Source organism: Gallinula chloropus (genome assembly GCF_964237585.1).
Source record: "Gallinula chloropus genome assembly, chromosome: 1".
NCBI classification, from domain to species: Eukaryota; Metazoa; Chordata; class Aves; order Gruiformes; family Rallidae; genus Gallinula; species Gallinula chloropus.
The window spans coordinates 16,785,078-16,798,489 of NC_140085.1; the positions used below are offsets into that span (position 1 = coordinate 16,785,078).

Here is a 13,412-nt window from a genome sequence, read left to right on the forward strand (position 1 = left end):
GAGTGGGGGCAGGTGAAAGCAAAAGAAAGGAGTTCAAATATAGCAACCTTAAAAATAGTTGCCCTTGTAAAATAACTGAGTTGAAAGTAGAGATCCAATTGGTGGAAGAAGCTGCCATCACATGCAGTTATTGCCAGAGCAATGCACACAGTAGGACTGTGCAGCCTCTTTGCAAGCTGGATTGCTGAGTGCAGACCTGCTCTGTGCCGTTCCTGCACAGAGCAGAACTCTGCAAACCTTGGGTAGCCCAGCATCGCCCCAAACAGATGGCATTTCAGGGGTCCCACTTCTTCCACAGTCAGACCTACATGCTCATGCTGGGACCACACTGCTGTTCTGCTGACCCAGCATTATGAATGCACTAGGCCAGGGGAGCCAGTTCACAATCAGACCATCACATGCGGACACAGTCCACCCACCACCGTGTGTCTGCTGGGTCTGCCAAGTGTGTGAACATTGTGCAGACTCTTGTGCAGCTTCTCCAGCCAAAATGTAATGTTGAGGCTTTAAGACTTCCTCAAGGACACATTTGGCAGGCTATGGGCTTCCGGTCAGTCATCTGTACATCATCTACTACATCATCTGTAGTAGAATCACACCGAGCTTCACCAGTCAGAGACGAAAGCTCCCTGCACAACCCAAGCATTAGTAAGTGTGGTATCAGATGAGCACAGTCATACCTGTTGCAATTAAGTGGGCTATAAGATCTTAGCTACAGTACACTTAACTTTTGTTTGCATGCATGTAGAGGATGGTGATCGTCTGTTTATCTCAGTATCAGATCACGGCATGTGTCCCACTCTTGGAAGTCAGCTTCCTTGGAAACTAAACACAATGGGGCAAAAGGCACCTACTGAATAATCCCAGGCAAGCACAAAACAGAAATTAGTGAGGCAGAAAGATGATGGTTAGTACACTCGTGTTAATATCATTAGAAGTCTAGATGCTCATTCAGAGGGAGAAAATTAACTGATGAAAAAGACCTTGAGAGGAGAGATGGCAGCTAAGTACAGAGGAGTTTGAAATCTGCTTTGTTTGCACATGAGACAGCTGGTTAACAAATTATGAAACACTCTGAGAAATTCAGAGGATGTAGTTTGGTGGGGGAGCAATTCCATTTTTCATCCATTTTCACTAAGAAAGACATATCAGAGCCTCCTGTCTTCTGAGCACTAACAGCATCCAACCTGCTTCAGCACCCTGTATGTGGGTACCAACCACCGGACAGTGGGGTGAAATCCTGTGCATGTCTGGCAAACCTCCCACAGACTTCACTTGGGTCAGAATTTTCATCCAAATAATTAGAAAAACCTAGTCATCACATTAGTACAATTTCTTAAGCATGTCTGTAGGCAGGGCACTTGGCAGAGCAGCTGGAGCATCCCAGCACCATCCCAGAGGTGGGAGATGATTTCTGCAGAAAACTGCCCCCCCTACCCCGTACCACCTCCATCTGCAAGCGGATGACAGCAGAGGAATGAAGCCATATCACTTCCTTGTGAGTCCTGCCACACTGGGGCAGGTATACCTGAAACAAGCAAGCCTGGGGAAGACTCAGGGGAAGTTTGACCTTGAATAGCCAAAGGCCTGGAAGAAGCAGGGTTCCTTTCCACCAGGTTAAGTAAAAATGCCTGGGATGATACAACCTGCCAAATATTTGTCAGGTATATGTACATACATGTAACTTCAAATGTCCTGGTCGCCAGCCATAAGCAATGAGAGGCTGGGGCTGCTGTATTTTTTTTAATCCTCCCATCACCTTCTCACCAGCAATTCAGTCCTGATCGTTCAGATGAAGGAGGCCAGCTCTCATCTCTCCAGCTGCCAAATCCTGGTGGCAGGGCCATTGTCTTTTATTTGACTGCAGAGTGCCAAGTACTTTTATGGCACCGTATAAATAATAAATAAAAATATTCATTGCTTCCCTCTCCGCTGACTTATACTGACGCGAGAAGCAGGACAATCCTTTGCTCCCTCCCCCCTTATGTAACTCTCCAAAGATGCCTTTTTCCAGACTGCCAAACAATTAGCACAGAAGAGACCAAATTTGCCCAGAGCCTCCAAAGACTTAGCTCTAAGAGCCAGTCAAAAGGAAGATGAAAAGGAAGAGTGGTGGCTGGGGCCTGGGAAAAGCCAGAAGGGCACAGAGGGGAAGATGCAAAAGCTGCAAACTAAGGGCTATACTGCGGTCCTATCTCTGACATCCCTCATCCAGCAACCCCCACCAGTGCTGCCAGCAAAGCCCCAGGGGTTGCATTTCTCCTTTTGGAGCAAGGATGAATTAAGCTTACAGTCTGACTCAGAGTGTCTCCTCCCCTTGTATCTTACCTGCTTAAGTTCCCAACTAAACGGCGTTCTAACTGGCACTAATCCTGAAGAGTCCCATTACAAGTTTTTAACTGCCATTAAATCCCTCCAGATCAACAGAAAAGAGAATCCTGAGAGACTGAGTCAAGGCTAAAGCATATCACAGGCTCCTCGCCGCTGCGCTCGGCTCCGCGCTACACAGCGCTGAGCTCAAAAAAAGAGGGAGAATGACAAAGAAAGTAGGACTGTAGCAGGGGGAGAAAAAGCATGCTTGAAAACCCACTGACTTTAAACATTTATAGCCTTAAAACTACTGAATCACTTTTTAGCACACAGGCACAGAGGTTTGTTCCAAGGATCTCAGAAAGCATAAAAATCGTGCCAATCTGAAGAGTGCGGAATGACTACATCTACGATAAATGTACCCATCTACAACTGTAAAAAATTATCTGAGATCGTATTTATGTACACAGTAAATGTAAGTCACCAGTTAGAAAGATGTATTACTAACATAGGATATGCTGTAGCTATTTTAATAGCTATTTATTAATATGAAGACTTCAGCATAATATGTAATTACAGAGATATATACTGCACTGTGTAGGATTTGTAAATAGTTCATACTATAGTAACTGATGATTTACAAAGAGGTAAAGAGAAATAACCAGATTTAAGACTTAAAATTTCAGTCTATCAGAGCTCTGATTTTCTCACACTTCACTATGGACTAATGTTTGTTGTATTAAGCACTAGCTGGTACCACTAAAGTTATATATATATATATATATATATATGTATAAAAGTTGTATTTAAGAAAAAGCCTGTACATAGGTCAACTTCTTTACAGGAAGATGTCCCACAGAAAAGTCCTATGGAAAGACATTCTACTCCACCCTATGATATAAGGTTTGGGGGCTTCCTTATTTGTGGGGGAGGGTGGTCAAGTAAGGTGCGTTAGACTAAACATTTTAAAAAATGGTTCTGAGTTATCACAAGAGGACAGATTTCACAGAATCACAGAACCACAGAACATTAGGAGTTGGAAGGGACCTCAAAAGATCATCTAGTACAACCCCCTTGCCAGAGCAGGATCACCTAGACTAAATCCCACAGGAATGCTTCCAGGTTGGATTGAATGTCTGCAGACCAGGAGACTCCACAGCCTCTCTGGGCAGCCTGTTCCAGTGCTCCATCACCCTCACAGGGAAATGTTTCTCCTTACATTCACACGAAATTTCCTATGTTGCAGCTTGCACCCATTTCCCCTTGTCCTGTTGCTGGCCACCACTGAGAAGAGCCTGGCTCCATGCTCCTGACTCTCTCCCTTTACATATTTGATTTGGAAGTGGCATGGTCTTACTTCTGTATAGCTAACTCATATCTCCACAAAGGGCTTCTGACAATAAAAATCATACTGCTGTTGAAAGAGCTGCGTATTTTCTGCTTTTGGACACTGCCACATAAAACTTCCTTTGTATCGTGCAAAAATGTACGAAAGTGCCACAAATGTCAGTCAATGCTAAATGTGTGATCCCGTGGAAGAGATGTACTCCCTTCAAGCCATCTGGTTCAGCAACCTTCCCCTTGCAGACAAGGGTACAAGACTGACCCCTGCTTTCGGTCCCCTTGAAAAATTCCTTGCTGACAGATAGACCCGCTCTGCATTCTTCCTTGAATTCTCCAGAACAGGTATTTGCTATACAAAAGATGCAAGCTCAGAAAAGCATTTAACTTCAATCATCTGAATAATAGCCAATTGACTTTAATGCTGCCACTCATGAGCGCAAAGTTAAGCACATGCTTAAGCGTTCTGTATATCTGGGGTCCTTGTATAATTTAGATTTAATGTGCCGCAGAGAACAATGAGGGAAATATTTCATTTTTCAGATTCATGGCCAAGCTTCTAGTACTGCAGAAACACAGCAGATCATTTTTTGCATGTTTTTCAGTGAGACTTTTGTTTTGTTTCAACCTGAAATGTTCCGTTCACTTCAGAATAACGTATGTTGTTTTGTCATCCAATTAGCTCCGTCTGTCCCTTTCCTTTCTTATGGAAAAAATATAATCTTTATTTTCCTTTATTTTTTTTTTAAATGTAGGTCAATTTTATGAGCAGTGCCTTTAGAAAACGACAAGTCAAAAATACATGTCAGAAATATCAAACAGAGCATTTTGTTTCAAGTATACTAAAATGAGCTACTTTGGCAAAGATCACAATTTCCCTTTGCCTTCTTATGCCCTTCTCTTTTTTCTTTTCCCAGTAAAAATATTGGCCAGTTTTAACTCCAAAACATTTAAAAACCAAAACAAAACAAACCCTGTATGTATTGAAAAAATAGCTGACCTGTGCTGCATAGAAACGGGCCCTTTGTCTCAATATTTCATTAGCATCTTGAAAAGGAAATAAGTCAAATACATGTGAAATTTCAGCAATCTGTATTAATTCGCAAGCATGCAGAAATCCATTTCTCTCCTTTTTATGTCAATTACAAAATTACCATTTTGATACTTTATTAGCTTTTTTGGCATTTCCAACTAATTTATACACATGGATAATATTTTTATTATTAATTATATTATTATTAATAATAATATTGATATTATTATTATTATTATTAACCTACTGCATTCTAAATTATTTTATTTAAATGCCCTACTGGATGCCCACTTTTGCTTTTATTCTATTACTACTGTACATGAATGGAAATTACGTATAGCTATTAGATTATTTCACACATTAGTTCATTTTATATAATCTTTCCTGTATTTATTGCCTTCGTTAGACTGAAATACCGCAGGCACTTGTTTCTCTAATGTGTCTGAAGCTCTCCCGTTATTGGAAATTGGGTTATATCTCCTGATTACAGTCAGATGAAATCCAGACCCGGGAGCCGACTGCAGTATCCTGCAACAGACCCTCTTGCCAGCAGGGCTTTTGCAGGGGGTCAGGGACATAGCAGCCCCCCACATGGATGCCAGACGGATGCAGTCTGGTGGCATGTGCAAGGATGCTCTGGTTGGGCTTGCTGGCATTGCCACCAAGGGACAAGAGCTCTGTCCAGGGAGCTGACCCAGCCAGCATGGTTCTGCCCCTGCCAGGACCACATCCAGCCACCCTGCCAGGACCACATCCAGCCGCTCTGCTGCACAAGGAGGACAGGCGGAGACACCAGGTGCTGGCTTGGCATCTGTGCAGGAGGAGAGCAATTCAGCGTATCTCGAGCACAGGGAGCTGGAAGGGAGATGCTGTCAGAACAGCTCTTTGCCTGCAGGACTCACAGGGCCAGTGCTGCTCCCTGGGAGGAATGGGTCTAGTCCCTCAAACTGCCCACGGCTGCACCAGCATTAACAGCCACAGCCTGACATATGATTTAGCAGCTGCAACAGTTAACATGGGGGAATTAACAGCCGTCATGAGGTGGATTTCTGGGTCAGTTGTGTCACCAGTTAGGGGCTAGGTAAGCCCAAAGGGGTGGCACTCAGCAGGATGAGCATCACCTGTGTCAGAGACAGCACGGCCCAGGTCACTAAGCTCAGTAGAGGGAGCCTCCAGCCTCCCACCACCCAACCCACTGTGCTGGCACAAAGGTATTCATTCACTCCAGCCCAGCTCAGACAGGCCTGCTCAAGCATCCACACAGCACAGCAGGGATATGACGTTAGTCACTGTCTTGCATGTCATTAGGAAGTCAATGCTGGGGCATAGCCAAGACACCGTCCAAGTCTTAGACAGCTGGAACGTTTCAGCCCACTTTTCTGGGGATGCAGCAGGTCAGCAGTCGCAGGCACCTCTTGGAGCGGCTCTTCCTAGTCAAGGCCCAAAGAAGAGGGTGTCCAAGGAGACCCTCAGGGTGGCTGTCACAGGGTGTATCCAGTCTGACCTTGACAAGCATTCCCCAGGTAGGCACAGTAATGGCTTTTGTGAGCACATCTGGCATTTTGGCTGCTATACAGTGCCAGTGGGACACCTTTCCCAGGTGCTGTCATGCTACAAAGACATATCTGGGTCTAGTCAAGTAGGAACAATATAACTTTAAATAACCAGCCCTTTGCCTGTTGGCTTGGATTGCATCCTCTGCTGACTTTGGACACAGCTGCCCTTGCCAGCTGATGTATCAAGACAGGAGTTGATCTGCCTCAATTCTGCTGTGGACACCAGATCATACATTGGAGACAGAAAGATACTGGAAGCTATGAGACTGGAAGCTACAGGTATTTCTCTTGGCCACCTGGCATTAGTCAGCAAGTGCCTCCTTTGAAAGCCTGAGCTGGCTAATTTAAGCAGGCAGGAAAAAGGAGGTAGAGCACAGCACACCTCCATCTGTCCTGGATGTGGCTGCACCCTGCATCTCAGCCAAGCAGTACACTGAAGGGGTGAACTGCAAGCAGTATGCAGGCTTTGGAAAAGGGAAAGGAGGAGATCTGGAAGAGTGAATTGCTCCCAGAACATCTTGAAGCAGTGTGACAGATGTCTGCATGGCTGCTCTCAAGTTCTGCAGTTGCCCTCTGCATGTTCAGAGAGTAGAAATCCATGAGCCCAGGAGATCAAGCTCATTCACTCATATCTTTTGGATGGACTTACTCCCACCTGTCTTTATTCTCCAGAGGCAACAGCTGGGCTGTTTTTGCCAGCCAATTTTCATCTGATTCCAGATGCTCTGGTAGATTGTAATTTTACCCAAATGCTGTACTTGCGGTAGCAGCTGTGTTTGAGGTGTACTGCAATGATCTGAGTATGTACCGGGGCCTCTTCCCCAAGAAACAAAACTAAAGCATATGCTTTAGGATAGCAAAAGCAAACACAGGTATGTTGGCAAAGAAAAGTAGAAGAAAATGACCTTAATCTTATACACACAGGCAGCCCTACAGTGAAACTGACTAAAATAGGCCCAGAAACTTGTATCCAAAGGCTCTGTGAAGCTCCAGGAGTCACCGCTTTCAATTGGTATTTCACGCACATATCTCTGCAGGTATGAAGAATATCTTGAAAAACATGAGAACGAAAGCGTGGCTCTCTCCATGAGCCTAGGCACAGCTTGAAACAATAGATCACAGGTATGAACTACCCCATTTAACTCAGACAGTTGAAAACCTAATGATGACAAACTAATGTTAACTGTGATAGGGCTGGCTGGTTTTGAACAGCGTCTTTCAGTCTGAGGGAGTCCACAGCTTCTAAGGAGTCTCCACAACAACCTCCACCTGGCAGAAAAGCATCCTCCCCTCCATCCCCTCCTCAGCACAGTACACTGTGAATGTGGAGACAGCATGAAACAAATTGAGGTTGAAATTAAAACAAATAACAGGAGCATGTCTGCACGGATTGTATCATTCTGTGTCATATTTCATTCCAGGAAAAAAACAACAAAAGGGGGGGAAAAAAAACCTCTTAAAAAATTAATCCACCACAGAATTTCCAGCCTGCTGCACAGTACACTGTGTACACAGGGGGCCTGGACACAATTTATTTCTAGACTATCATGGGGGACATAAGAGACAGTAAGTATAACCAGTCCAGCAGCAGCAAAATGACACTTGAAGTCCTCTTCTTGCTGCTCTTCCCGACAGCCATGTGTGAAACCTATTGCTATTTGCTTGCCCTACAATAGCATTCTTTAAGCAGCCCCTGTGATTGAGTAAGAATTTCAGCATGGGCAATCGAGCCTCACAGTACTCAATTACTTGTGAGTAACCTCACCACAAAACAAAAGGAAAGCAGGGTGCAAAGTTTCAGACCCTCATGAACCAGACGGTGCTACCCTGCATGGATAAGCAATCTCCTCAAAACACTCAGTGTGCAGAGCCCAGAAAAAGCAAATGCTCTGCAAGGACAAAACGCTGGAAATGTAAACAAGGCAGCAAAACACACTCTGAACAGGAAATGGTTTCTTGTATTAAGCTTCCAAAGGCCGTGAAAAAATTAGAGCATAACTTCAAATGCAAGCAATAGTAAATCATCAAAGCCACACTGATTAACCCTCATGGGCAGAACTTGTCCCCAGAATAAACTAACAGATCCTTTTTGCTAGCCTAATGGCCAGTGTTCCCACACAGATGAATTACTTCATCCTTAAAAAAAACAGGTTACAGCCATTATATACATCACCATTTCTGCTGACAATCAAGGTGTGGTCTGGGCTCATGCAAGCAAGCAATTTCACTTTATAATTCATTCCTGAAGTGCTTAAAACATGTAAAAATGCGGCTGAATACTAGTGAAGAGCAGTTGTTCTATTAAAAGTAGTGACTAAATCTGTCATGTGACTCCAAAGGGAAAAAAAAGAACATTTCCCCAGTAAAAGCAAAGAGAGGGTAGAGCAGCCTCTTCTGTGGAAAAGGCTGCTTTGGGGGTTTGGGGGGATCCATTACCTTTTTGTCGCTCAAGCCAGACACCTGGTCCACGTATTCCTCTTGGATCATGAAGGCAGCCAGGTTGGCAGTGTAGCTGGCCAGAAAGATGACAGCGAAGAAGGCCCACACTGACACCATGATCTTGCTAGTGGTACCCTTGGGATTCTGCACTGGCACAGAGTTGTTGAACACCAGCCCCCACAGCAACCAGATAGCTTTGCCAATGGTGAAAGAGGGACCTCCTGGCTCTAGAAGGATTGAGAAACATGATCCCACAGTGAGCACCTCGGAGTAAGTGGTCTGCGTTTTTAATTCACATATACATCTTGACTTCACAGTTAAGAGCAGTATCTATTCCCACATGTGAGATGAATGCCCACAGCTGTGCTTCCCTACATTCATGACACTATATCTCAGAGAAGTGCAACCCTGAAAAATTCCTTTTTTAAAACGTTCTCTAGGCTTCCATATTTATTCAGTCTCAAAGACTTCCGCTGAAACCTTATACAAGGGTTGGGGTTTTGTGTCTGATTGGAGTATCTAAAAGCCCAAACATTCCATTTCGGTTCAAGTGTTGTCACCAGAAATAGTTTGCTCAAAAAAAATTCTATCCTCATTTCTTGCTATTCAACAGCAATGTTATCCTTGAACTCCCAGCAAAACCTGGCCTTCACTGTACTTGTACATGGTGAAGGAAGAGCAGCATCTGAAATAACAGGGATCCACGAACATCACTGCAAAAGGGTTTCATTTCCCAGTCTGTCAAAGACACACAAGCCAGAAAAGAACACAGCTCCCTCTCCCTATGTTTGATGTCTAAGGTAAATCTAAGTGACAAATACTCTGGTCTATCTCAGGACAACCAGCAGCTCTGTCCCAGACAGTCCAGGATCAGACCCAGTGTTTTAAAAGCTGGATTTAAAACCCTTATTCATTTTTCAGCATGGAAGCTCACTCATACTCCAAAAGCAATGTGTGCTTATGAATCACTAGGCATGAAAACTTGTAAAATCCTGCCTGTCTCCCAGTAGTCTCATATCCTCAGCATGTGCTGGTTAGTGGAAACCCAAACCAAAATTTACTCAACTTGAGCACAAGAGGAGCTGTCAGGGAGGCTGCAGGTGCAAGTACTCCAAGGCTCCTGCTTGAGACACCAAGAAGACTGTTTTAGGACTAGAGTCCTCTGACACAGTTCACTTTTCCAGTGGTGCCAATCTGGCTCTGCAACCTTTTGGCTTTGTATACCATGTTTTATCCCATGTGCTGTAAGAAACACAATTTGGCAGTCCTTGTCTTGTATCCTCTCTGCCTAATGTGCCATAAGACACCTAGGTGCAAGGCCTGCACACCAGCAGTGGGAAATGTAAGGTGTAAAGAAATGTTGAGAAGTCCCCTCCTAAAGACTTCATCTCTCCACTGATAGCCCCATGTGCTTTCACAGTTACTTCTGTCAGCCACAGACCAGGAAAACAATGGATCTCTGATCCACAGCAGGGACCTGGAATCCTTCTGAGCTCTTCAACTATGAATGACCCAACAACAACCCAACATCACTTGAGAACTAGATCAGGGCATGCCCAACTGACCCCTGGAGAGAAAATCTTAAGAAAATCCCTAAAGAGAAAATGCAGGTGTGGGAGGCTGGGACATGCTGTTGTAGACCAGTACAAATGCAGCCAAAGTAACATTAGTCAGAGCATTCATTACCAAACAAGCATTTGCAGTCCCTGCAGCAGATTTCTACATCTTCACGTTACACCTGTCAAGGATAATATCTGCCTGATCTTGCAGTACTATTTGTTCATAATTACTCAGAAATATTGGTATTTGTAGCTGCCATTGAGCTAACTTAATAACTGCACACCTGTACTAAGAACTGCTTCCAGTTCCACATCTGTATTAGTAACTGTCAAGAGACTCACAGGTTTAACAGTATTTACCCATGTCCTCAGATCCATGTGGTTATGAACAGTTGCCGTAAAACCCTTCCGCAGCTCCACATTTAGGAGAGAAGCTCTTCATTTCCCCATATAAGTAGTTCTGCCTGCATTCTCATTAACAATTTTAACATTTTTTTACTTCTCTCTAATTTGACGGCATAAATTCACTCTAAGCACTAGATTGGGGAACAAATGAGCTATTTTTCCAATATCTATCTCTCTACCACTATTATGAACAGACCAATAAACCCAGAAATGTTTGAAGGGTTGATACATCAGGGGGTAAAGATATGGATATGACAAAAAGCTCAACTTGCTAATTGTCTTCATGCCAATAAGGCAAAATAGGCTGTCTCTTAGGCTGTCTTTCCATCCTATCTTTAACTCAGTCGGCTGTCTTCTGAAGATCAGAACCACGGAGACTGATAACTCAATTTTTTCTATCATTCCTGTTGACCTTCCAAAATAATCCATCACCCACTCCCAGGAAAATGAGCTTCCCACCATCTCAGTCAGCCTTAGCAAGCCAGAGAGCCAAGTCAGGGAGACACATGCCCAGGTGACAGATGTGGAGTCTGGAGGACATAGCACTATGCTGGGAGGCCAGCAGAGCAGCTTACTTTCTGGGGAAAATGTAGCACTGAAGGATGGATTGACAGTGATGAGCCCTCTGATTGCCTCAGAGAGCACAGCAGTGTAGGCACTGCCAGCACCAGCTACCAGGACCCATTTTCCCTCAATGAAAGACAAGTTGGAGCTGGTGCATGCTTTAGAGATGAAAGGCAACACAGCTCCGTCTCCCGAGCCAAGCAAATCATCCATTATACACATCTGCTCTCTTCATAGCCTTTTTTCTGTCTCCATCCCTGCCCTCTTTATTCTGAATACAGAGCTCTGAGTGGGCTAGATCCATATCATGTTCAAGGCACAGGAAACACCCTGACAAAGGAGCCGGGATTGGAAGAGGATCGTGGCAAGGAGGGACTCCCCTTACCTCTGCCATCAGCAAGGCACCGATTATAGCCCACAGGGCTGAAGTATTCAAAGACGAAGACAGCCACTGCAGAGATGATAAGCAGCATCACAAACATCATCACCCATACATCAGCACTGAAAGGCTCTGGAGAGGAAGAGAAAAACATGGTGAAAAACCTGATGTGCCATCTCACCCCTCCCTCACCTCCTGTGCTCTCCGGAGTACCCCAGTGAGGATGTGGGTCAAACTGGGCTGTGGAAAAACAGAAGTTAAAACAAAGCCCTTTGACACAAGTTTGAAAAACTTCTGAATTGAGATAAGTGTGGTTTCTGTCTCTATAATGACTGCATTCCTTCTGACTGTTACATTTGTGATACATGGCTCCATCTGGAACTATATGTAGCCATCGTGGCATGCATTGGTAAAATGAAATGCATTGATAAAAGATTATTCCCAGGAAGTCCTCCAGCACCATCTGGAGAGAGTGGGGAAAATCAAGCACAACTGGCAGAGTTTCAGACAAGCATCCAACTTTCAAGATGCTGTTGAGCCAAAGAGCATCTCCAAATTTCTAAGGTTCAGCCATAACGATAGTAGTTCTTTCAGCTGTATCATTTCAGTAGCAATGAGAACATTAGCTCATTCTTGAAATGTCAGCATTCATATTGTGCAAGTTTTCTCCTTCTCCAAGCCTTAACAGCTAAAGATGGGACTGAACCTGATCAAAGAAACTTAGAACTTTGCTCCAGACTGCAGCCAATATTGCAACTCAGTAAAACTGCATTTTTAAATTTTGGAGTTAACTTTATCATTACTTTTACATACCCCATCAATACTGGTGAACTTGGATAAAGGCAAAAACTCCTGAAGAGTAAGTAGTCACGAAACTCCTACTTAAAGAGGTTTGGAAAAATTTCTTTACCCATATAAAGTTGTTTCTGTTTATAAATGTTCTCAGAATGCTGGCAGAGAGCAGACAGTAATTATATAACTCATATACTGCGTTTGCTGCATCATAAAGCATTTTGTAAAGCAAAAATGTAGATACTAGGGAGACATAGATGTCTTGGGGAAATGCAGTATCATTTCTGTGTTCTCTGATCAACCTCCACCTCTGAAGGACATTAGAAATCACTTTATTGGAAGACACAGCATCAGCACAGAACTGATGGCTCAACTCTTCTTGAAAAGCTCGATTAGATCTCTACCAGCTGCTCTGTCAAGGAAAGTTCAAGTTAATACCTTCTTTACAAATAATGTCTCTCAAAGCGCAACAATTTATTGCTAATTGTTATCACTAAGTACTATGGCATACCAGCTAGAAGATTTGAATCAATTTTCTTCTGGCCTACACTCCTTGAACATGCTATTAGTTGAGTCACAGGGAAACCACATGCTGCAGAGTAGGTGACAACTCTGAGCAAGCCCATTCTTTGCTGAGATTAGGCATATAATTGCTGAGGAACGCCTCGGAACTCCTAGGCAGTGCCTGTTTGCATTGCCTGGATTTTGCTTGCTTGGGATTTAGAACTAAAACATCACAGTCTATTTTTATATACCTGTCCCACAGGTACTCCCTAAAAGGGACTTTCAGGCTAAGAATCACAAGCAACCTTCACCTAATTTTTGATGAACAATAGGTGAAGTTTTAATTTTAGATTAAAATGATACCTAAAAAGGCAGAAGGTGAGACAGTTCCATTGCTACGTGACACCATGACGCTGATTCCTGTTTCAATGAAGGGCACAGAGAAATCCACCACTTCTGAACGCTCTTCATTAATGGTGAGGGATCCCACAGCCATATAGGCCCGTTTTGTGACGACCTAGAGGAAGGAA

At 43.8% G+C, this 13,412-nt stretch overlaps 1 protein-coding gene across 1 annotated transcript in view; it reads right to left on the reverse strand.

Annotated features, from left to right (window-relative positions):
- The window catches only part of GRIN2B (glutamate ionotropic receptor NMDA type subunit 2B), a gene marked incomplete at both ends in the record, with an annotated part of 168,804 nt that overhangs the window by 15,118 nt on the left and 140,274 nt on the right, over window positions 1-13,412 (reverse strand). Inside the window, 3 exons of the mRNA XM_084276539.1 lie at window positions 8,677-8,906; window positions 11,593-11,718; window positions 13,246-13,399. Coding sequence (XP_084132665.1) covers window positions 8,677-8,906; window positions 11,593-11,718; window positions 13,246-13,399 — 510 coding nt within the window. The remainder of the gene's footprint in view (window positions 1-8,676; window positions 8,907-11,592; window positions 11,719-13,245; window positions 13,400-13,412) is intronic.